General features: G+C 36.6%; 1 protein-coding gene across 1 annotated transcript in view; it reads right to left on the reverse strand.

The window, feature by feature from the left end:
• The window catches only part of LOC311077975 (adhesion G protein-coupled receptor E3-like), a gene marked incomplete at its 5' end in the record, with an annotated part of 61222 nt that overhangs the window by 10314 nt on the left and 26369 nt on the right, over nucleotides 1–24539 (reverse strand). Inside the window, 2 exons of the mRNA XM_084106621.1 lie at nucleotides 12328–12489; nucleotides 12599–12774. Coding sequence (XP_083962747.1) covers nucleotides 12328–12489; nucleotides 12599–12774 — 338 coding nt within the window. The remainder of the gene's footprint in view (nucleotides 1–12327; nucleotides 12490–12598; nucleotides 12775–24539) is intronic.

Here is a 24539-nt window from a genome sequence, read left to right on the forward strand (position 1 = left end):
CCTACTGAATAATAAAACAAGTTTAAATGGGTACATTCTATAAATATTAGTCTTCGTTTTCTTTTCTGACATAGCCTACTCTAGTTCTTGTTAAAACACGCAAAGTCTGTGCATTTTGGGCACTTTTTTTGTGAAACCCTATTTAGGCTATTTTGTCCATCAAAAGTGTGCTTTCCCTTTAATTGAGCGCGAGCAGTGAAGCGAATAGACTCGGCACCGAAACACGCGCTTCACTGCTCGCGACGCTCCTGCTTGACGCTCACGCGCTGCTCCTGCTCCCGTTGTGAATGCACTCATTGATTAACATGCACGCCGAAAGAAAATACGCGCTAATTCACGAGGTTTCCTACATGTGTGTTCCGTGTGCACGTGTGATGCTGATGTTGCGCAATGTTAATCATGCGGCGCCCGAGTGCATTTGACCGGCATAAAATCGGCATTTGTCAGACTGACCGGCCGGTCGCCGGTCACGGCCGATCACGTGAAAATCGGCCAATTCCGGTCACCAACCGATCAATCGGTGCATCTCTACTTAAGATGCTTTTGGGAAACACAGCCCTGGTTATGTTTCGATGATGAAATTACTAGTGACCTGATTCACTGATCTCACCCAGCATTAGAAACTGATTATACAAATGCTTTATTAATTTTTCACTACAGTAGTTACTTCCAGCAATGTTTTAATGATCTGAAGGTTCTAAAATCACACACAGACATCAAGAATCTACATATGAATCTCAACAATGGTGACAATCACACAAATGCTTCATGTTGCAGTGCATGATGGGAGCCACCAATCAGAACGGATCAATAGCTCACATCATGCATTGCAGCATGAATAAATTATGCAGCTGAATTGTCCTGTAATTTTCATTGTTTTTTTCTGTTTGCTTTTATTTTGCTATTGTTTTGTTTATTGTCACCATTGTTGAGATTCATATGCTGATTCTTGATGTATGTGTGTTTAAACACAATAACTTCTATGCACAAAGTATTTTCAAAATTGTTCATATTGCTGTTGGATCTCAAACTGTAGAATAATGTTATCACAACATGTTGTGAGCAGGTTTTCTCTTGCAGTAATAAATGTGCTTTATAAACACAATGTTGGAACAGTCAAAGAAAAAGTGACATTAATAAAAGTAAAGGGTCAAGAGACCAACTAAATCAAACACTGACCACCATAATGGTAACTTGAAAAATTCCATAAAACATTACCGTCTAAACTTCTGTTGACTCTCAAGAACTTTTGTCGATGTATGACAGAAATAAAGTCAAACTGGTAATAATAAGTGCAATAATGTGTAATGACTCGAAGTCAGTTGTAGTTCTTGTTTCTCTTTTTTCTGTTATTGTTTTTTCTCTTTCCGTCAATGATTCTGCTTATTAACATCAGGTGTCACCACTAATGGCCAATCATCACTTAATTAATCACTTAATTATCTCATTAACTTCAACACTGCTTCAGTGTTAATTTTAACACTCTGTAGTGTGGACACATATGTACACTGAGGAGTGTTAATTTAACACTGGGGATTTTGCTGTGTGATTGTTTATGATAATCTGTTAAAGTATCACACAATAACAGAATAGAAGTAGCATTCAGTAGGTGATGAAGTGCGGTGTACATTAGGGCTGAAACGATTAGTCGACATTGTCGCTGTAGCGCTAGAGTGTAATGCAGCCGTTACAAATGCTATTGCGGTAGAAGAAAACACAGCGCGAATTATGACAGAGTGCAAACGAATCCAAACTAGCAAGGTGTGTGAGTTTCACAAAACTTCAAACCAAGAATGCTGTCGTGTGCAATACATGCAAGGCGGAACTTGCTTTTCACGGGAGCACAACATGCATGTTAAAGCACTTAAAGAGGAAACACCCCGGCACAAGACGAGCCGGTGAGAGGTGAATGTTCTCCAGCTGGAGCTAAATAACTAGCAGTAAATCTCTTTATTAGAGAATGCAATACTACTAATATTAACAATAATAATATAATTACAGTAATGTGATGATTTATTTTTGCATAGAATATGCTAAAGCTTGAGCGAGCTTAGGAGTCAGGGCTGTTTTTATTATTGTAACACTATTAGGTATTACAGTCTTATCACTTGCCTGTATTTTGTTCCATATTCATGAAGACTTATAAAAGGAGATGTTATGAAGAATATCATGTCAGTAAATTTTTTATACTGTAAATTAAAAGGTGAATGAGAATGTCTCTGTCAGTAGCCTGGGTGCCAGCCCGAACCCTGCCCACAACATTTTTTTGGTCGGGAAGTTCGGTCTGGACTCGATCCGTTGAGGAGTAATTATGCTCGGCTCCCAGAAGGCCGAGCCAATCAAATTGCCAGGGTGGGCTTTAATTGATGATGGACAGATGAGCAACGGTAACGTAATCATCCACGTCATCTAAGAGCGCTTATGGGTTGAATTCGTTTACAACAAAGATGCATAGACAGTAAAAGAAAAGATAACTGCCTCTGGAGAATTTAGATTTCACGAGTTCACACTTACAAATAAGTCATAGAATAAATGCATATTTGGGGTGCTGTCCGAGGAGAGGGCGGGCTCGGTATTCGGCCCGAACCCTATGACGAGTGGATAGTGCCACGGATAACTTACCGAAGTCGACAGTCGTGTACTTTTACGTGACAGAAGGGGTACGCCGCACCACAGACGCGTGACACCAACGTGTGACTCCAACGTCGCACCACAGACGCGTGACACCAACGTGCGACTCCAACGTCGCACCACAGACGCGTGACACCAACGTGTGACTCCAACGTCGCATCACAATAAAATAATATCTATTTTTCCCCCTAGCTTTTCTTATCTTTCCTTTGTTATCTTTCTAATCAATCATTCTTTTCTTGTATTCTGATGACATTGAAAATATCATTGATACAATTGTTGTCTTGTATACAAAGTTGTGTATGTCATTATCTCTGAATGGTTTATGAACATAGTATTTTTTTTTAAATAATTCACTCACTTTCTACTGGATATGAGGACTATGCAAATTATACACCATCAAAGTCACAACTTTTTGCACAATTATTAACAACAACTTTAAAGTTGAACAGATAAATTCATTAATTGTAATCTATAAACATAATATTCTGGAATGTGTCATTCTGAGTTTTTACTTTTGAAGGTGGTAATAATTTTAATTTACACAGTTGACCATAATGGGCGAATACACAATATGAAACTATTCACGATATTGTTTACAGGAGAAGGTGACAAGTTTTTTAATAGCCTATTATTTTCAATAAATCAACAATGAAAAAATATAAGACAGGGAAATAGTCTTTTAGTCACAAAATGCAAAACAATGTAGGTTCATGTTCAAAACTAGGGCTGTCAGTGTCGACTATTTTATTTATATATTTTTTGGTCATAAAGATAGATCTGAAGTGAACAATAGCCTTTAGTATGACTTAAATACATATTACAAATGAGGCGATATAATTGGTTCAAATAAAGTAGGGTATTAAAAGTAATTAATTATTTTATTTTATTTAACAACACTATTAAAATACATGAAGAAATATATAAACAATGAACATATGTATATTATGTACAAATGCCAACAGAGGGCGCAAGAGGGCTGACGATAATTGTTACACTTTACATAAGAGCAGTACTACGGTGACGCATAGCTGCTGCCACATACATATTATTTTTTCCCCTCAATTATGTTGTAATAACGAGATCTTATGTCGTTTTAACGTCATCTTTTCTCGTAATAACGTGATCTTATGTCGTTAAAACGACATATTTTTCTCGTAATAACGAAATGTCGTTAAAACGACATCTTTTTTTTGCCTTTATAAGGACATGTGTAGTCATGTACAAAATATGCCTTTATCCACATAGAATTGACAGCCTATCGCGCCTTTATCACACTTCTACGTTCAAAAAGCTTAAGCAAATAGTAACAGCCCCCAATCAGGCAAAATGAATCAATGAGGCCCTTTTTTAAAATATATTTTATATAGGCCTATAAGTTTTTTTTATATAATATATTATATATAGCCTAAGATTTATTTTTGTTAATAGGCTATATCTTCATTACCTAGAGATAATTAAACAAAAAGTAGTCAAAACACATCTAACAGAACATAGCCTAAGTTGTTTATTTTTTACAACATTGTATTCTTATTTTGTTTAATTAACGAAATGTCAATCTTCATCTTTATAACAGAAGATACAATACAAAAATCTTCAAGATACAGCCATATAGGCTACAATCTTCACATGTATAACGGATTGTCACCTTATAAACAGTTCTTTGTGTGGTGGAATAAGCAATGCTATATAGAAATATATGGTTACCGGTAGTATAATTTAAACTTTATTTTATTATTTGATTTGTTCATTAACTAATTATGCTTACTCAACTAATTTAATGTAAAGAGCTGGATACTAATTACTAATTAAATAATGTCAAATATTAAATGTAGGCTATTGATTAGAGTTGCCATAGACTAAAGGATTTTTCTAGACTAGTAGTAATTTATTTAAGCAATTAGGACTAATCACACGTTTATATTCAATCCTGGGTGTATATATGGCTATTCCGCGCTCAAGCGCATAAAACTTGCCGCAAAGCACCGGCAAAAGTAGGCTAATGATATAATAAATGTGTCTGAAAAAAATAATGAAGCATTTTAATTGTTTATTAATGAACTAGTCTTTTCTAAATCAGTGTAGGCTGCCTGCAAACATATCTACATCTCCGCTGTAATTTAGCCTCTAGAGATGCACCTTTCATACGGACAGGATCACATAATCAGATGGTATACCGTATTTGCTTTCGATTGGATTTTTTTTCGTTGGTGGATAACATTTTTTTTATTTAAAAACTTTATATAGATAGTTATATTTCTCATGTCTGTGAGGCTTGTCTATACACTGTTTTTCGGTTCATTTTTGAGACGCGCTCCAATTCACAGAGATCATGAAAGAGATCACTGCTCCCTGTTCGTTTTCTTTTATTTTACAAAAGCACAACGTTTTCTTGTTGTTGAGAGTTTACACAAATAAAAGTAGTTGCGACTGATGTATTATTCTTTTCTGTATGACCAGAAATGATGGAGTATTTAAGTTGTTTCCACTGTTGATAGGAAAATGCGAGTGATGGCACCGGCGCCGTCATGCAGTGCGCGCTCCACACTCCGCACAAACACTCGGATATGTGCTTAATAATAGCGAACATTTATCTAGGTTAACGTTAGAGCGAGCGGCCATGCCAGACTGATAAGTCCTCTTCATGTTTAACAAATCAAATTCTGTTGCATTTTATTGCGCCAGTTTGAAAAGGACGACTGAAACACTAGCCTATACAGATAAACGCCCAGCGCTGGTGTTTTTCTTTAAACAAATTCGTTTAGTCTTTAAAATAAATATTGTTTGTGGGCTAATTAATGCCACAATAATTTGTTTATTTTATTGCCTACTTTTATTTTTCATTTTTGTTTTGCATTGAATACCATTTAAAGGATTTGCTCTGCACCGCAATGCCATCCTCCCATAGAAAGCCACGTTAAGAGCCACCTTTATTTTCTTTATAATAAAGGGTTTCTATCGGAAAACGCTTAACGTATAATTAAATGCATTCCGTTCATATTCTGGGCTCATCTGCTTTTCTGTAGGATAGTATGGTTTATTAATACACTCTCAGAAAAAAAGGTACAAAAGTTGTCGCTGTGGCGGTACCTTTTCAAAAGGTACACTTTTGTACCTAAAGAGTACATATTAGTCCCTCAAAGGTACATATTAGCAGAGGTGGGTAATCCAGGGGCCAAAGAGTAAAAGTCCTTCCATATGTTTATTCCACCCATGAACTCAGTCAGCTGATTTCACTAATTAGTTCTCTCTCCTGTCTGAATTAGCAAATCCAGGTGATTGGAACAAAATACTGAGGAGGACTTTTACTTTCTGAACCTGGTCTTTACACCTCTGCATAGCAATGCCACATGTCAGCCAAGAACAAAGAAATAAACCAGAACTGGACATTATCGTAGCCAAAAAATCTGTGTATATTAAATATGGAGTAATTTCAGCCACAGCCTCAGATGAAATCAACTGAAGAGAAAAGAAGACATTAAATCTGTGAAGATCTCAGCAGAGGAGGATTAAACAACTCCACAAACAGCATTACCAGCTTCACTTATTACTAACCAGACTGACTTTATTTCTGGCAGACGTCTACAAAAGTTTTATTGAGAATTAACAGAGGTTTAACTCTAATGTGTTTCATTTGAAATCACCATAACAGTGATGAGTGTTTCCATTAGTTGGGCTCTTAACTCTTATTCTAACTACTGTCTTTTTTGACTGTTGTGACAGTGTGTTTGTCGAACACATTTGCAGCAGCAAAGAAAGCTAAATTGACTTGAGATCAGATGAAGATGGTTTCCTGTTGATGGTTTGATAATCATCATGAAACAACCTGATTCACTAAGGTTTTTATAATTTAACAATTGTGTTGTCACATTAATATTTTTTCCACAACACAAATCATGTGTTACTGCAGCATGAGATTCAGCAATATTATAACAATCAGAAGACTTTAACAAACATGAACACGAAAAAGCCAGTTTATGCTGACACACACAGACATCAACAATCAGCGTATGAATCTCAACAATGGTGACAATCAAAAGTACTTTGCTGCAATGCATGCTGGGTACCAGCATAGTACAAAACTCCCAGCATGCATTGCAACATGAATAAATTATGCAGCTGAATTGTCCTATAATTTTGTTTGATTCAAAATAGCTTTTATTTTTGGCTGTTGTTTTTGTTGTGAATTAGTAGCTTTTCAGTGATGTTCTGGTTTTGTTTATCTGCATATGTGTGATTGTCACCATTGTTGAGATTCATACGCTGATTGGTGATATCTGTGTGTGTCAACATAGATGATTATATATTTTTTTTTTATCTTTGTTAAAAGATTTAAGCCGATTGTTATATTGCTGGATCTCATGCTGCAGTAATACAGGGTTTTGTGACATGAATATATTAGTGGAACAACATAATTGTTAGATTATTAAAAACCTCAGTACATCAGTCTGTTTCATGATGATTATAAAACCATCATCACCTGATCTCATTTCACTTTAGCTTTCTTTGCTGCTGCAAATGTGTTTGATAAACACACTGTCACAGCAGCCAAAAAAGACAATAGTTAGAATAAGAGTTTAGAGCCCAACTAATGGAAACACTATTCACTGTTATGGTGATTTCAAATGAAACACATTAGAGTTAAACCTCTGTTAATTCTCAATAAAACTTCTGTAGACGTCTGACAGAAATAAAGTCAGTCTGGTTAGTAATAAGTGAAGCTGGTAATGCTGTTTGTGGAGTTGTTTAATCCTCCTCTGCTGAGATCTTCACAGATTGAATGTCTTCTTTTCTCTTCACTTGATTTCATCTGAGGCTGTGGCTGAAATTACTCCATATTTAATATACACAGATTTTTTGGCTACGATAATGTCCAGTTCTGGTTTATTTCTTTGCTCTTGGCTGACATGTGGCATTGCTATGCAGAGGTGTAAAGACCAGGTTCAGAAAGTAAAAGTCCTCCTCAGTATTTTGTTCCAATCACCTGGATTTGCTAATTCAGCAGGAGAGAGAACTAATTAGTGAAATCAGCTGACTGAGTTCATGGGTGGAATAAACATATGGCAGGACTTTTACTCTTTGGCCCCTGGATTACCCACCTCTGCTAATATGTACCTTTGAGGGACTAATATGTACTCTTTAGGTACAAAAGTGTACCTTTTGAAAAGGTACCGCCACAGCGACAGTTTTTGTACCTTTTTTTCTGAGAGTGTAAGGTGTGTACAGCATTTGATCTTTATCACTGAAGTAGCCTATTAAGCCACATTAAGCTTTTTCTTTATTATAAGGGTTTTCTATGGGAGGAAAATGCTTAGCCTAATATGCAATTAAACACAATGTTCGTATTCTGGGCTCATCTGCTATTAATAAGGTGTGTACAGAATTTGATCATTTAACATGAATGTCCGTTGGGGGCTGTTATTTCTTCAGCTTTTTGAACGTATGATAAAGACATGATTGGCTATCAATTTTATGTGGATAAAGGCATATTTTGTAGCCTACATGACTACACATGTCCTTATAAGGCCAAGAAAATATGTCGTTTAAATGAAATAAGATCTCGTTATTACGAGAAAAATATGTCGTTAAAACGACAAAAGATCTCGTTATTACGACATAATTGAGTGGAAAAAATTATATGTATGTGGCAGCAATGCGTCACCGTAGTTTTTCATAAACTTCGATTTATGAATAAAGAATTTTCCAAGCAAAATTATTAAGTTGACTATATATTGTACAGAGAAATTTGAGTCAGAAAATTAAAAGAAGATATCAAAATTAGATAAATATAGGCTATGTTTGAGCCAAGTTGTCCATTAATGAAACATTGTAGGCTATATCATTCCACAGAGAAGAGCTATGTGAGCAATTATAGAATAAATGGTCTAACGTTTCCGTTTTCATAAAGCAAAAGCTGCATTTTTCGTCTACGGTATAAATTTAGAAATAATCTTGTTACAGGGGTAATAATGGTAAATAATTTTAAATGATATTTCTTTTACTTTTGTTTGTAATTAAAAATGTATGGGTTACTCCATGCTCTATTCCAATTAAAGGTCCCATTCCATGGATTATTTTTATTATTTTATCATGTTTCCAGGGGTGCCCTTATAATGTTAGTATGTTTTTTAGATCAAAAATTGTTATAATTTAGAAATAAAAGGCATATTTCCTAGCCTGATTTCATTCCCTGGTTTGAACACTCTGTTTGAAGGGGCGTGTCTGCTGTGAGACTTCAGTGTAAACGCCCTCTGCTGTGATTGGCTGACATGCTTGCATATGAAATATCTGGCATTACATGTGGAACTATCTGGAAAACTTTTACTATTACAGCTATTATACGTTTTTACTATTACAACTATCGGGATTAACGAATCGTGAGAAGTTTTTTAAGTATTTAGATCTATTTCAATCACATAAAAAATTGCAGTGAGCGTTGAGCAGATGACAGCCTGTTGATCGCGTGAAAAAAGATCTTATCATTGCAACGCAGTTTCTGCACTCACTAATGATTTCACCAATGCAAACATGAGGCATATAAATACAGTAAGAGCTTCGTTGTGCAGTGTAACAGCGTCATTTATTTCATAACGAGTTTTGGCAAGTGTCCAGATAAACTCGCGCTGTGTGATTGATTGACAGCTTGGACGATTGGAAAGGGATTGTTCTTTGATCGCTTTCTGTATATTAATCACAGTTTAAGTAAGATTATTTTCATCCTACTAAGAGAAACGATGTTAAGTTGATCGCTACTTCCATATTAAATCACTACTTACCGCTTGCTGGAATATAGTTGAAATTGCCCCCTCCGTCAGTATGAAACGCTGAGAGAAGCCTGCTTGATATTATCCCAGGTTAGAAAAACAGTCCGTGATGAAATGGACAGAGCAAACTAACAACTTTGAATTAAACTTTTGCGGTATCCGATTATAGATAAACATCAACCGTCTGTTGACATTTCGCCATCAATACGCCTGTGTTCCTGTGGGCGGAGGTTAGTCTAAACACGGTTCTGGTGATGTCACTAATGAAGGAAGTAGAGGGGTGTAGTCCAATCGAGCCGTTTTTTGTAGTCAACTTCTGTTAAATAAAATATCTCGCTTGGCATTGAACTTTGAGCGTTATAATTTTACAGATATTATTTATACTCTAACAACAACATTACACACTAACTAAACTTTGAAACATGGAATCGCATGCAACGGGACCTTTAATATTTTCATACAAGGGGGACCATTTGTATCTGGAGGCAGGGATAGATTTTGCAAATAAAAGATTGTTTATTACTTTGTTGTTAACTTTTCTGTCTAGAAAAGATAGACCATTTATTGAAACACTGCTGTAGAAAGACCAACAAGTTAGAGCCTGTTTATGGAATATTCGCTTCTTTTTTATTAAATCCATGCAATTGGGTGATGACAAATTTAAAATTAAGATAGGCTTTAATATTAAACAAAAATTCACTTTAAAGAAAAGCTTCCTACAAAACAAAACAAAAATCATGTCTCCCGATAGCCTATTGCAAATCCAATCTTACTCATGCTATTCACTTTTCGTTATCAACATGTGAAAAATAACATTATATTGGGACGACTGTGTATCAGGCGTCTTATTAGGCGACGTACTGAGGGACGACGTGTGTATCAGGCGTCTTATTAGGCGATGTGCCTGGTTCAGACGTTATGATTTTTTTATACATTTCTCACGTACGCCGTCGCCACGTCGCCGTAAGGTATACGTTACTACTGTGACGCCGCCGTGACGTCGCCGCTGGTCTGTCGTCTGACGTCTCTATCAATCCCATTCAAAAATAGACACGGACTGACGGCGACGGAAGGGTAGACTGCTCCTTCGCCTTCTTCAGGGTAGACTTAGAAAAGGCATGATCTACCCGCCATAGAACCCAAAGTAGCCTACTCCCCCCGTATTCCAGGCTGTGGAAGAACAAGCCAGGAGTGATTGGGGGGATGCTGAAAACTGTCAAGGAATGTTAGGTGAGTTGACACAGTGAATAAATATATGCTTCCTCTCATGCTGATAAGGTAGACAGACATGGTAATTGTTTGATGGCAAGTTGATTGGATTGATTATTTGAACGTGCTCCTCCCGAACTTTGATTATAAAACATCATGTGTAGATTCCGCCATCGCGTCTGTTATAGGAGATATCGACAGCGCATTCATTTTAAAAGAGAAACAGAGAACCGCGATCAAGGCATTTGTCGATCGGAAACATGAATGAAAAACATACGTCACTTACTCCGTTGCTCTGATTGGTTGTAGGTCTATCCAATTGAGTGCAGAGGCATTTTCCTTCCTGGTTCGGTTGAAACACGCCCCATAATCAAAGCTCAATGGAGCAGTATCAGACTCACATTCTGACTAGAATCTGAGTATGACGACGTCAGGCTACTCTGTCAGCTCAATTGTCATGTAATTTTTTTTTTTTTTTTACATTTATTCTTATAATAATTGTTTGCAGTTTAAGTTTGTCTGTAATGCAGCTGATTAATTTTTGTTTATTTTTTTCTATTGAAAGAGAACAGAATATTTAAACAATGCTTAGAGAGCATTTGTGTGTGATTTGAGTTGGACAGAAATCTGAAAACTTAAAGAGAATGACCTGTTTAGTTGGCTCAAAGTTCATTAAAACATCAATTTCAAAAGCTGAAGTTATTTTCTTTTTTATATTATAGTTAGAATATGTATAACTCAGTGTTTTAATTAATTGAAAAAGCTGAATAATCGTTCCAAACCTTCTGATTAGTCGGCAAAATAATCGACGATTAGTCGATTAATCGTTCTAATAATCGTTAGATTAATCGATTATCAAAATAATCGTTTGTTGCAGCCCTAGTGTACATGCAAAGAAAAGTGCTCCTTGTTTGACCTGTGTTTTTCATGTCTTTTGTACAGAAATAAATGTGTTGCCCTAGGAAGTGACATTGCATCCTTCTTAAAAGTGTAACATGTATAATGTGTATTTTGTGGTTAGAGTTCGAGATGATCGAAGATGTTTGATCGATGCACATGACAGGCATTAAAAAGTCTCTATGAAAGAGTTTGGTAAGTCGTTAATGTAATGTGTTTGTGCATAACAATAACAAATGTGAATGACGTGCATAATAGGCCTATCATATGAGTGTTATATATTTCATTTTTGTGTAATGGTGTTTGAATGCACGTGATGAAAATGCTGACAGTGGTTTTTGTGTTTGTGTAAAGTGTATTGTTTCACCCCGAAAGTGTGCCCTAACATTCGTAATAATTGGTAATTCGGAGGAATTTACACTTTATAAGGCTTTACTTAATTTTCTGTGAGGATATTTTTTGTGAACTATTCATTTTGAGTTTATAAACTTGGTTATATAATTATAGTGGGGAATTTGAGTAGTGTGATTGAGTGGTTGAAGTTGAGTGATACTAAATTATCACCTGTTATTTGTTGAACCATTCAGTTCACAGCATTGCAGATCTTAACAAAGAAAATTTAAACAATTGGTTGAATTAATAGAGAATAATAAAGCAAATCTAAAACGTGCTTCAATGTCAATTGATTTATTTTGTTAACTGGCAACATAATGATAAAACCAATATCTATACCATTCAAATCAACTAGTCTGTTGGTGGATGACTAGTCCACCAAACTTCTGGTAGACAATGTCATAAATCTTACCTGTGTGACATGTTCTTTCACATCTGATGGGCGGCTGGTTTGCATGATGAGAGCGAATGTGGACAGATGAACACAGGAACACACAGTGTAGCTGCTGTTGGTCTTTAAAACAGAACAACCATCTACAATCCACTCGCTGATATTCCAGTACACACAGGACAGAGAACCGTTGGGGTCAAACTCCTGCAGAAAGAAGAAAGAACATGCAGAAAATATAACAACACTGAATATTAGATGTTTTCAGATGTTCATCAGTTCTCAGGTTGGACAAAAGCACATTTCAGTCTCTCACTCTGATGTGTTTGAGGGTGAAGTTGACTGGTTTGGTGAGTTTAGTGTTGTTGGTTTTGGGAAGAGTAGCTGAGATCACAGTGGACATCATGGTTTTAATCGTGTCATTTGATGTGTTGAAGAAGTCTGGCTTCAGTAGATTCTCCATTGTGTTATAACTCATGAAAGCCACAGCAGCTGATGATCCTGTGTGACAGAAACAGAAGCTTACATACAAAACTACTTGCATAACTTACATAATACAGGAGTTCAAAATGTTTTATGCACTGTATAATTTCAATATCCTTCAAAATAACTGCTTGTACTTAATAATATTCACACTAATATTGAAACATTGCTGGATCTCATGCAGAATCACAGATATACTTTATCTTTATCAATAAATATACATTTTAAAATTAGTCATAATAGCCAAAAACACTTGATCCTCTTGGCTTTCTCTTGCCATAACAAATGTGATTTAAAAACTCAGTCACAGCAGCCATAGAAAAACTAATTGTAAAGAGTCAAGAGCTGAACTAAAGCAAATACTGATACTGAAACTTTATTATTTTCAATAAAACATCAACATCTAAACCTCTGTTAATTCTCAACAAGAACGTTTGTACATGTATGAAAGAAATAATGTTAAACTGGCTTGTAAACTGGTTTTACACTCAGTGTGGCTGGAAGTCAGTTGTAGTTCTTGTGTTTCTCTTTTTTCTGTTCTTGTTTCTCTGTCCTTCAGTGATTCTGCTTATCAGGTGTTCATCAGTGTCTCAATTCACTCATTTGTTTTCATTTACTGTCAAGTGGACTATATTAGCGAATATTATATTAGTTAAATTCCTGAGGGCTACTTTCTTGAAAATTGCAAATATTTCCCAGAATGCATTGTTTTCTACGGTATATTATTGTTTTAGTGGGAAAATGTGTGTTATTGCCAGAATTCTGCAGATTTTTTACAGCAAGGTTTAACAGTGTTCAACACTGGAAACTGCAGTAATCCTGTGTCTAAATGAACACACTATCACTGCAATACTGAAAGCTGTAGTGAACCACACAAGAACCTTCTGCAATTCTATTAAATTACCACACATGAAGTGCAGTATTTTAAACAGTGTCCTTACTACCAGTTAATGCATTTACACACTACTGAAGTTGTTTCAAATAACTGCACAATGCACTGAAATTTACAAGAAGAAACTTGACCAACAACTGCAACACAAAAACGGCAATTTATTAATAAACTTTAAAAGCTAAATAAGAAAACAAACAAATAAACCAGTATATTCATTACAACATTGCTGCACGTAACATTGTCGTTGCAGTTGCTGCACAGTAACATTGTCGATCACTAGTTTATTTTGAACTAGTGAGGTGAACGGATGACCGGGAGGAGGACGAACAACAAAGTCCAGGGTAGTGATGAAGGTGGAGTGAGCCAAGTGGTGGCCTTGAGCAGGGGCTGCTGGATCTTCCTCCAGGCCACAGCCAGGGTGGTGCCCCACGGCGGCGTTGACGGAGGGAGGAGCCACGGAGGAATCCTGATGAGGGCCGCCATGGGGAGACGATGATGGCGAGGATGGAGCCCACCGCCCAGCTGATGAGCCGAGGTACTGGAGATATGGTGAGGATACTGTAGGCCGCGACGGAGCCGCAGCGACGACCTCCCGAGAGCGAGGCGGGGGTCTGGAGGTCTGAGGGGGAGTTGGAGCGACTGAGGGCGGAAGGGGTGGAGGACCAGAGAGCAGCAGACAGTCCGTGAGTCCGCAGCAAAGTTGAAGCGAGGTTGAGGGTGGAAGGAGTGCAGGTGCGGTAGTCTGGGCGACAGGTCTCACTTCCAGGTGCGGGGGGCTCACTTCCGACCCCTCGAAGGCCACCATCACTCTCATGGCGATGGATGGCTCGGCTGGCACACACACCTGGTCAGGTGCGCGCTGCTTGGGCTCTGTGGTGACGTTGTCCTCTTGAGGGCGCGGGCTCATTCATCGCAGGCGGTCTACTTCACGCTACCTCCAGTGGGCTCAGGTCGTCGATCTTCGCCGTCCAGGTGGTTCTGGCTGGGCACTGGATGGGGAATGGGGCTGGGGCTTCCAGGATGTGGACGCCATCACCCACTCCACATATGTTGCGAAGCTCACTCAAGGAACTTCCCCGGATAACTGCCTTTATCCAGAAGGTGGTCTGATGGGCGAGATCCGGAAATGTTCCTAAATGTTCCTTGAGAGAGCGTTCTCCCTGCTCAAGGCACATGAGTTTAACTTAAGCGGGTGAAAACGAAACAAAAACACTGAACACGAAAAATGGAAAATAATTTTTTTTTATAAAGGTCCAACACCATAAGCATCATTATGCACTTCAATTATTACTAACCAGACTGACTTTATTTCTGTCTGACGTCTACAGAAGCTCTTATTGAGAATTAACAGCTGTTTAGATGTTGAAGATTTGAGTATAAACAGAGGTTTAGATGTTGTAGATGATTTGTTGAAAATGTTTCAATTTGAGTCATTATTATGGGGATCAGTGTTTGATTTAATTAGCCCTTTAACCCTTGACTCTTTAACTTTTTTTTTATTTTTTTGGATGCTGTGACAGTGTTTATAAGACACATACATTATCATGAAAAAGCCAAGAGAAAATGTGATCAGGTGGTTTGGATAGTTATTGATCACCATCTAGTGACCTGAATCACTGATCTCATCACTCAGTGTCTAAACATTGATCATACGTGTTATTAATTTTATATTTAGCATGTTTCTGGAGTTGTCCATGTCCAGCGCCTGCTGGGAAACTTCCCACTAAAAACTTTATAAGAATGTTAGGGGACAATGTTCTAACAATGTTCTGTTATCTCCAAACATTTTTAGAATGTGTTTAGAGAATATTATCCTAACCTTTAGGAAAATGTTTTACAAAGATGTCCATCAGTGATTGTATAACAAGTGCAGGCACACGTTTGTGTGCATTTTGTTTTGATTTCATCAGTGAAATGCAGTTAATTTTAGAAAGTGTACAGTAGTACACTCAGTAATTGTGGTGAATGTCAGTTTTTTTATTAAATAAGTTTTACATACTTGTTCCGTTGTTACTCTTTGCAATCCCGACGAGATCAATGTCCAAAGAAGCATTTTTTGTACCCAGCTGAGGGATTTGGTCGGAAGTGAATTTTGGTCCAATCATGAAGATTTGTACCTCTAAAGAAAATGTGAATGAATCTGAACTCTTGTGTCTCCTTTTATTTACTCTACATTTAACATAGCAAGAAATGCATGAGGAACTATCTGCAAAAAGCCAGATTCTGCACCTTAATCCAAAAAGGGATTACCAAATATACAAATAAATAAAATAGTAGTCAAAATGATTGATTCCTTGATTAGTTCACAAACCCTTTAGAGCATATTTATGTAAAATTGTGTGTAGTTCTAGATACAGTTGCGTCTTCACTTACCTACAGTGTCAAGAGTAAAACTGACACTGTCATTTGTGTTTGTTGGCTTCACCAGTGAAGATATGAGCTTCTCACTGGCTTTTAATACACGGTTTCCAAATGTCACTAGTTCCGTCGAGTCTGCTGATTGAATCTCTGAAGTGTTAAGAGCCACATCCAAAATTGTAGTCACAATCTAATTGGTTATGATACAAAAACACTTATGAACAAATATCAATACTTCCAGACAAGCAGCATTAAATGTTCTGTTATCATGAATTACTGATATTTGGTTAATTTATGATTTCTCTCTTAAAGCTTACATCCAAACTGAGCACTTGAGCTGGAATGTTCTCTATGTTGTCAAGAAGATTTTGTAAACATCCTGCAGAAGTCTGACTCTGAAATCACAAGTGAGCTTTATAAATAAAACTGAAAGACTCTGTGCACTTTGAAAATGAAAAAAAATCAGCTTACCTTGCATTGATCCGGCAGTATGTTATCCAGAACTGCAATGAGGGAATTCATCATTAAAACATAAATACAGTAAAATCAAACACCACATTCCAGTCTACATATGCTCACCTGTAGTAGTTGGACTGGTCGGGGTGATGTTATTCTCACAGAAGCAGGAGGAGAAAGTGCTACTAGAGCATGTACAGGTGTCCTTGTTACCAATACATTCACAGTTATCACTCATACATTCATACTGAGATTGGTTTTGGTATCTATATCTCTGGTAGTAGAAACGATGCATTCTTGTGTTGCAGTACATGCGGTACTGAGCACCAGTGCAGATGTACGTGTCGTTATAAAGCACACAGTCATAGACTGGAGTAACTGCTGCAGGGATGCTATAGCTATGATCAGTACAGAAGCAGGAGGATGAAGTATTATAGGAACATGTACAGGTGTCCTTATTACCAAGGCAGTCACAGTTATCACCCAAACAGTGGTAATGGTTTATATTATAATGGAAATCATGTACACTTGTGTTGCAGTACATGTGATACTGAGCACCAGTGCAGATGTATGATGTGTCGTTGTAAAGCACACAGTCATAGACTGGAGGAACTGCTGTAGTGAGAGCAGTGATATTGCCGTAAGTCTCACAGAAGCAGGAGGAGAAAGTGCTACTAGAGCATGTACAGGTGTCATTATTACCAACACAGTTACTGTTATTACTTCTACAACGGCGCTCAATTTGGTTGTAATAGAAATCTTGCATTGTTGTGTTGCAGTACATGCGATATTGAGCACCAGTGCAGATGTATGTGTCATTATAAAGCACACAGTCATAGACTGGAGGAACTGCTGTAGTGAGAGCAATGATATTACCGTAAGTCTCACAGAAGCAGGAGGAGAAAGTGCTACTAGAGCATGTACAGGTGTCCTTGTTACCAATGCAGTTACAGCCATTACTCATAAAGCGCCTATATCTAAAGTCAAATAAAAAAAATTTCAAATAAATATTTAGGTTGATGATCCCATTCCAGCATTGGTACTGGTCTTGGTTTTGATATCTCTGGTATGAGAAATCATGCATTGTTGTGTTGCAGTACATGCGGTACTGAGCACCAGTGCAGACGTATGTGTCTTTATAAAGCTCACAGTCAGGGTCTATGACTGGAGTAACTGATGTAGGGTTAGTGATGTTATTGATGTAAGTCTCACAGAAGCAGGAGGACAAAGTGCTAATAGAGCAGTTACAGGTGTCCTTATTACCAACACAGGTACAGTTATTATTCGTACACTGGTACTGGTCTTGGTTTTGGGATCTCTGGTAGTAGAAACGATGCATTGTTGTGTTGCAGTGCATGCGATACTGAGCACCAGTGCAGATGTACGTGTCTTTATCAAGATCACAGTCCAAAACCGGACTAACTTCTGCTCTTGATTCAGCAGAAGTGGTGGATGTTAAACCTGAGGACCAGAAAGATGTGATCAAAGTCAGAATACACAAATACAAACCAAGTAAATTTATCTTCAGCATGTTTAGCACATTTAATTTGAAACACATGAATTTACACTGTTTAACAAAACTGAGAAATGTCCTTTTCGTTCAACAGATAGTTATCACAATAATATAGTAATCATACTTTAAAATGTATAAAATATTTTCTAAATTCCTACATTTAATTTATGAGAGTGACAACCCCATTCTAAAGCCAAATTAATCCCTAAAAAAATATAAAAAAAAATAATCACAAATTCTGTAGTTTCTCCCAACAGCCCAAACCACTGTGAGTCTTGTAATAGGAATGCAGATTAGCTGTGTATTAGTTACATAGACAACTGCGTATTTGACTATGACTAAACACAGAGAAATGTATGTAATCAATAGTATAAAAAATGAATACAGTTCACAGGGTCAACCGAGAGTTTGAAGCAAACACCACTGGCTTACACTTACACAGGATTAAAGTGAAGATAGTCAACAGTGACCGTACAACACCTGGCATGAAAAAAAGAGGACAAACATAACAATGTTTAATGACTTAAACATAAGCACAATGCTATGAGAGTTGTTTTCTTATAAACCAAATCTTGTGTCTTTTTATGTTTAGACTACAAACAACTAAATTAAAGTCAGATGTTTTCTGTCTCTCTGAACAAAACCAAACACACTAATAGGAGAATAGCAAGAGGTAGGCTCATGCTGTTAAGTATACTGCACGTGTAAAGTGTATTATTTGCATTGCAATACCCATAAATGGAAACATAAATTTACAACTGTACTTCAGTTTCTTTGTGGGGACACTGCCTTCACCTGCCATGTCTGTCGGCTCGCTTTTGGGTGTGTTATAGGTTGCCAGGTTGAGGTGACAAACGGGTTGAAATTGTATATGGTGTGTGGATTGTGTGAATATAATGCATTTAATACAAGATCTGGCAACTGGTCAACATTAGACAAACATATTGGTCCGATTATTCATAAAGGATTTTGTTTCCCGGGAGAAATAACAAACTGGGAGGGGTCCGGGAGATAGGGTTAAAAAACGGGAGAAACCCGGGAAAAACGGGAGTGTTGACAGGTATGGTGGTAACCTGTGTTTCTAATGTATCTAACACAGGTTGATGTAGTGAGATTAAATTACAGTTTTTACTTGCATGAAATGTAGATGTTACCACATAATGGTCCCTAGAGGGACCTTTGCAAAAAAAGAAAAAGAAAAAAAAGAAAAGTCAAACCAAAAAAGTTGTGAAACCAAAAATGTTGTCAAACCAAATTTGATGCTTCAGATGCTCAGTTACTCTGTGTGGCGAAAAGCTAATATATTTTAGTATTAAGATAATAAAGATAATTTAGTCTCAGTATATGGATCCATTCAAGAGTGAAGTAGCTGATTATACACTGTAAAATCGAATTAGTTAGACTTACTTAAAAAAGCATGCAAACCGATTGCTTTAAAAAAAAAAGTAAAGTGAAATAGGAATGTGTTGTACTAACAAAGGCTTAGTTAGTATAGTTCACTTACACAAGAGTTCTAGTAGCTAAAAAATAAATGACGGTACTTGATAATTTACTTTAGATTTACTCTTGACTTAGCTATCATTGTGTTTTGCATGCTGAATGTTGAAGTCTGTGTGTGACTCAAGCTTGGTCAAGCGCAAGATATTGTCACAAATATAGAGGGATTATATCAACCCATTAAAAGTTTATGACATGAGTTGTTCAAAGCCTTTGTAAGGATGCTGATTGTTAGAAGACAGACTGAGATGGCGAACAGGAACATGGTTTGTGTAACATTAGCAACACATTATAGGCTGATTGATAACGTAGTTAGGTAAAAGGCTAATCATGTTTATTACCGTTATGAGCCCGACGCTGTAGAGAGTGATACATAAAACGCATTCTGATACATCGACTTGTAGACAAGCCTGTATAATTCACTCTTTCACTTCTTCTGAATCAGTTTCTGGTTCAAATATACAGTTACATTTACAATTACATTCTTATTAACGCCTGAAAGAATAACCAGACTGGGCAGAATATTTATTAAACAAATAAATTCTGGTTCTGCTTGTGTGTTATATTAACTTTCAATAAAAAAAAAAAAGACAAGCAAAAATCACAGTTTATACTTTTACAGCGTAACAGAGATCAGTGCTCTGTTCAATTATTTTATACATTTATTATTATTTTAATTATAATCATTTAAAAAAAATAAAGCAAATGAAAATGTATTGCATTGAATTGAAATTCATAAATCGACAGTTTTTCTCATGCATGTTTTTGAGGCAGTGCGAACCAACCTTTAAATACTAAAAAATTAAAAAATACTCACCTTTTTGAAGAGAGGACGTCATCATCAATTCTGACAGTCCGATGTATTTCTCTTCATCCAAAAGAGTTTCCTTTACAGTTGGAGAAAAACAAATTAGCTTTGCCACTGACGCATATTCCTGCTGTTTGTTTCCCTCTTTGTGTCAAACATACCAAATCTGCTCTGCATTTATGAATTTAAATGTTATAAAGAGATTATATCATTTATTGTCAGAGAATAATTCAATAAAGCATGAAAGGATTCTCAGATTTCAAATGTTTTCAGGGTAATTAAAAACTGTATTGAAATTATGGAAAATAAGCCTAAACAGATGACAGAGATTATACATGAATCATCAAACATGCAGTTTCTAAAAACATCAAACCTGACATTTTGTGAAATTCATAAAGATTTCTCTCTAAATACTGTAAATGGCTTAAGAGTACTGACCTTGTCAATTTACTCCACTAAAATTCCACACAAATTACCTCAAATCACTAGCCTGGTAATACCAAACTCTGCTACTTCACTTTGCTTCGAAGACTGAGTCTGGAATGGCGTAATAGAGAAGTGTTTTCTCTCTCGCGGGGGGCGCTTGTCTGAAGTTTAAAATCATTGGTTACCCGTAAGCCAATCACATAACGTTTGGTTATGGCGTGTGTTATGCGCATGCTCGGCCGCATCTAACTTCCACTGTAAACACACGTATGATGCAAAAACAAAACCATTGAGCGAAATACCGGAGTGAACATGGCTGTGAACGACTTTTGCAGATTATGTGAAGTAAATCTACGCATCCATGGTACAATCAGCGTCTACGTCACGCCCTCTGTTCGTTGATTGGCCCGGCTGTTTTCAGGCCGGAGGAAAACGGAAAGATAGGTCGCTATCTCAGACTGAGTACAGAAGCGAAATGAAATTGAGCGGAAGTACGAAGTCTGACGTAGTCAGGCTATCAAATCACGTCCATGATCACACATCAACACATGCCACAGTGTGTTTGATTTAAAGAGACTGATGAGAATCATTATGAGCATTAATAAGATCTTACCTGATATAAGCTGATACAGTGATCATCACCCAACACAACTGACTGAAGATGATATTTGTGTGTGTTTACAGTAGATGTGATGTTTATAGAGAAGTTATCTGTCCATCAAGCTGATGAGGAAATATGAACCCAAGTCTGTTGTTTCCTCTTCAAATTCAAAATCAAATTCAAATACAAATATATACCTAAAAATAGCTTACATGTCCAGTTCCTATACAATGCATTTTCAGTGACCTTATCTCAATGGTAATTCAATATCTGGATTGTATCAGTTTTAACTGAAGGACTCTGTGATGTTGCTGTAATTTTGGCAGCAACTGGTAATTGATCATTCTTTTTTTTTTAGCCCGACAGGCATAAAGATATTTATGTCCGAGACCGACAGTTAAAATCCCATTTTTTCTCATACTAATGACACATGTACGTTTGTTTGTGTGGAAAGCCCGCTTTTATTAAGCAACTGTAGGCATTCGGAAATGTCAACAGGATGAGTGCATCAGCGCGCACGGAGAAACAAGTGCACTTAACACAGGCGCGCATGCACATGTTTCGTTGTCACGGCTATAAACAAATTTCCGTACACAGGAAGACAGATGTTATGGTAATATTTTAATGTATTTTAATCACAAAAACGAACGTTTGCATCAAGTGAAAGCATCAGGCACATTGGCTACCTACATAATAAGCTGTTTTAAATTTAAAATGTTGAATGCCTAATCACACTGATGTGACCGAACCCGACCCGAACCTGAACATAATTTCTAAATATCTGTCCCAGAATATCTGTGTATTTTTTTTCCCAGGATGGTAGGGGAAGACTCATGAATATTCATTAGGGAAGTCATCCCTGATTGGTCTTAACCCCAGTGGCGGGTAGGTTTAGGGGTGGGGTTAGGGGTAGGTCATCAGACCAATCAGTGATGACTCCCCTAATGAATATTCATGAGTCTTCCCCTACCATCCTGGGAAAAAAAATATCGCGGCCGGGCCCCGTCGGGCTTGGGTCGGGTATCCATCCTCTAACACACACACACACACACACACACACACACGTCTATATTACTAACAGGGGAGTGAGGGTCACTCTACACTGGCCAAGAGAGGACTAGTGTTTCTGATCATTTTGAAGAAACAAAAATGACATACAAAATTTTCTTTAAAGGTCTTTTTTCATAATATAACTTTAAATATGCATTTTTTTTTAAACATCCAAGTGGGGACCTGGATCTCTGAATGATGTCTACCTATCAAACAGGGGACTTTCATAGCCTGCAATGGAACTGTGTGTGTGTGTGTGAACAGTTAAGTCTGTCTTTATTTTGTAATTTATTTATATATATATATGTTCACACAGGCATTGGAGAACACAATATGCATAGATAAACATATACAATAAAAAAAATCATCTAAACCCCATCAGTTATCAAAAAAAATTAATTGCTTGAGGAAAGTACATTTAAATCTACAACGGGGTAAAAAATACAGATGGCCCGGCACCAACAGTTCAAAAGCAGAGGCGAGAAGATGCCTCTTATCATTCATAATATTATTTTTCTTATTTAACTCTTTTTTCATAGATACTTTCTGTGCTTGGTTATGCAGTCCCTTTAGGATTTATGATAGAAATAGCTCTTTATGGTAATGATTTCAGAATAATTGATTTTATTAATTAAAATGAACTTTGCGTCCCCAGGTGGATGGTAAAGAACGATACTTGTTTGGCTGCTTTGTACATTTCTTGCCATCACAGACACACTGTAAAGATTTTGGAGGTCAATCTCAAAATGTTATGTTCACTTTCTGCACTGAACATTTTTAGTTGGTTCAGTTGAAATATATGAAGTAGGGATGTTCATTTAACATTTTGTTTTCTGACTGACAGCTGATGCTTGTTAACCAGTCATCATTACACTGTAAAAAGGTTGCTGTAAATTTTACAGTAACTTACTGGCAGCTGGATGCCAGTAATTTACTGTAAAATGTTTACAGTATTTTTACTGTATTTTCACTTACAGTATACTGTACCATTTACTGTTGCATTTACAGTATTACTACCGTATTTTCATTTACAGTATTACAGTTTAACTTGTGCGGTGACCTGCAATTGTTACCGTAAAGAGATATTTCTTCTGCTTGATTTAATTTCCTCAGTTCCCCCGGCATGGATAATCCCAACATTCCCAACAGTCTTGTCCATCCCTCAAACTCAGATTATTGACTCGTATCATACATTTAAATTGTGCATAGACGTTGTGATCAGATTCTCTGATTATTTCCCAGATATCTACAGTTAAGACTTTTGCTACATTTTAAATCGATATGTTGCAGAAGATGGTGCTTAATTTCATTTTTTATTTCACAAACTAGGATATTCTTCTCAAATTAGAGTCGGTCTATTTTATATACATACAGTATATCAAATATATATATATAAAGCCAAGAGAAAATATGATCAGGTGATTTTGGGAAACTGTTGATCTGAACTGCTGATAACGCTTTTTTTTTTTTTTTTTCTAAAAGAGATTTTACTCTTTCTGATTACTGTAAAATGCATTAATAATATAACACACTTTCTAAATGAAATTAAACATAATCTCTGCTGGAAAGATGTAAAAACGGACATGATTCACCAGCATAGAAATACAGTAAGATTTGTTCTATTTATTTAAGATTTAATTATAATCGTGTTGTACATGAAGCAAGATTGATTCGTTATTGTTTCAATGTTGATTCGATGTAAAATATGTTATTTTATTTTAATGTCCATCTTGAAATATTCTTTATAATTGAAATAACATTATTTCAAGGTGCAAACCTGATGAAAAAAAACAAAGTTACATATCAATCTTGATTCAATGTTGGTCTGTTATCAGCGTTTTAAAAAAGTTCCTCATAGTCCAACACAACTCTCCATAATGGAGACCAGAATACTGTGTCGACCATGTTAAAAGCAGAGCATTAATCTAATAACAGCAAAACTTTCACTGAATTTTAAATTTGCTTTCATTTAATTTCTCCCATAAATACTGTGAAACATGTAGTCTACAGTATCACAAACAGCTATTAATGACAAATCTGCAAAAATGTGTAGATTGATAGAAACACTAAAGCATTTCATTCTCATTTAAGTAAAGAGAGACTCACCTGATATGAGTTTCTTCACCCAACTAGACTGACTACACAGAAATATGTGTGTCAGAAGATTACATGA

This window comes from Abramis brama (assembly GCF_963993115.1).
Source record: "Abramis brama genome assembly, chromosome: 2".
Taxonomy (NCBI): domain Eukaryota; kingdom Metazoa; phylum Chordata; class Actinopteri; order Cypriniformes; family Leuciscidae; genus Abramis; species Abramis brama.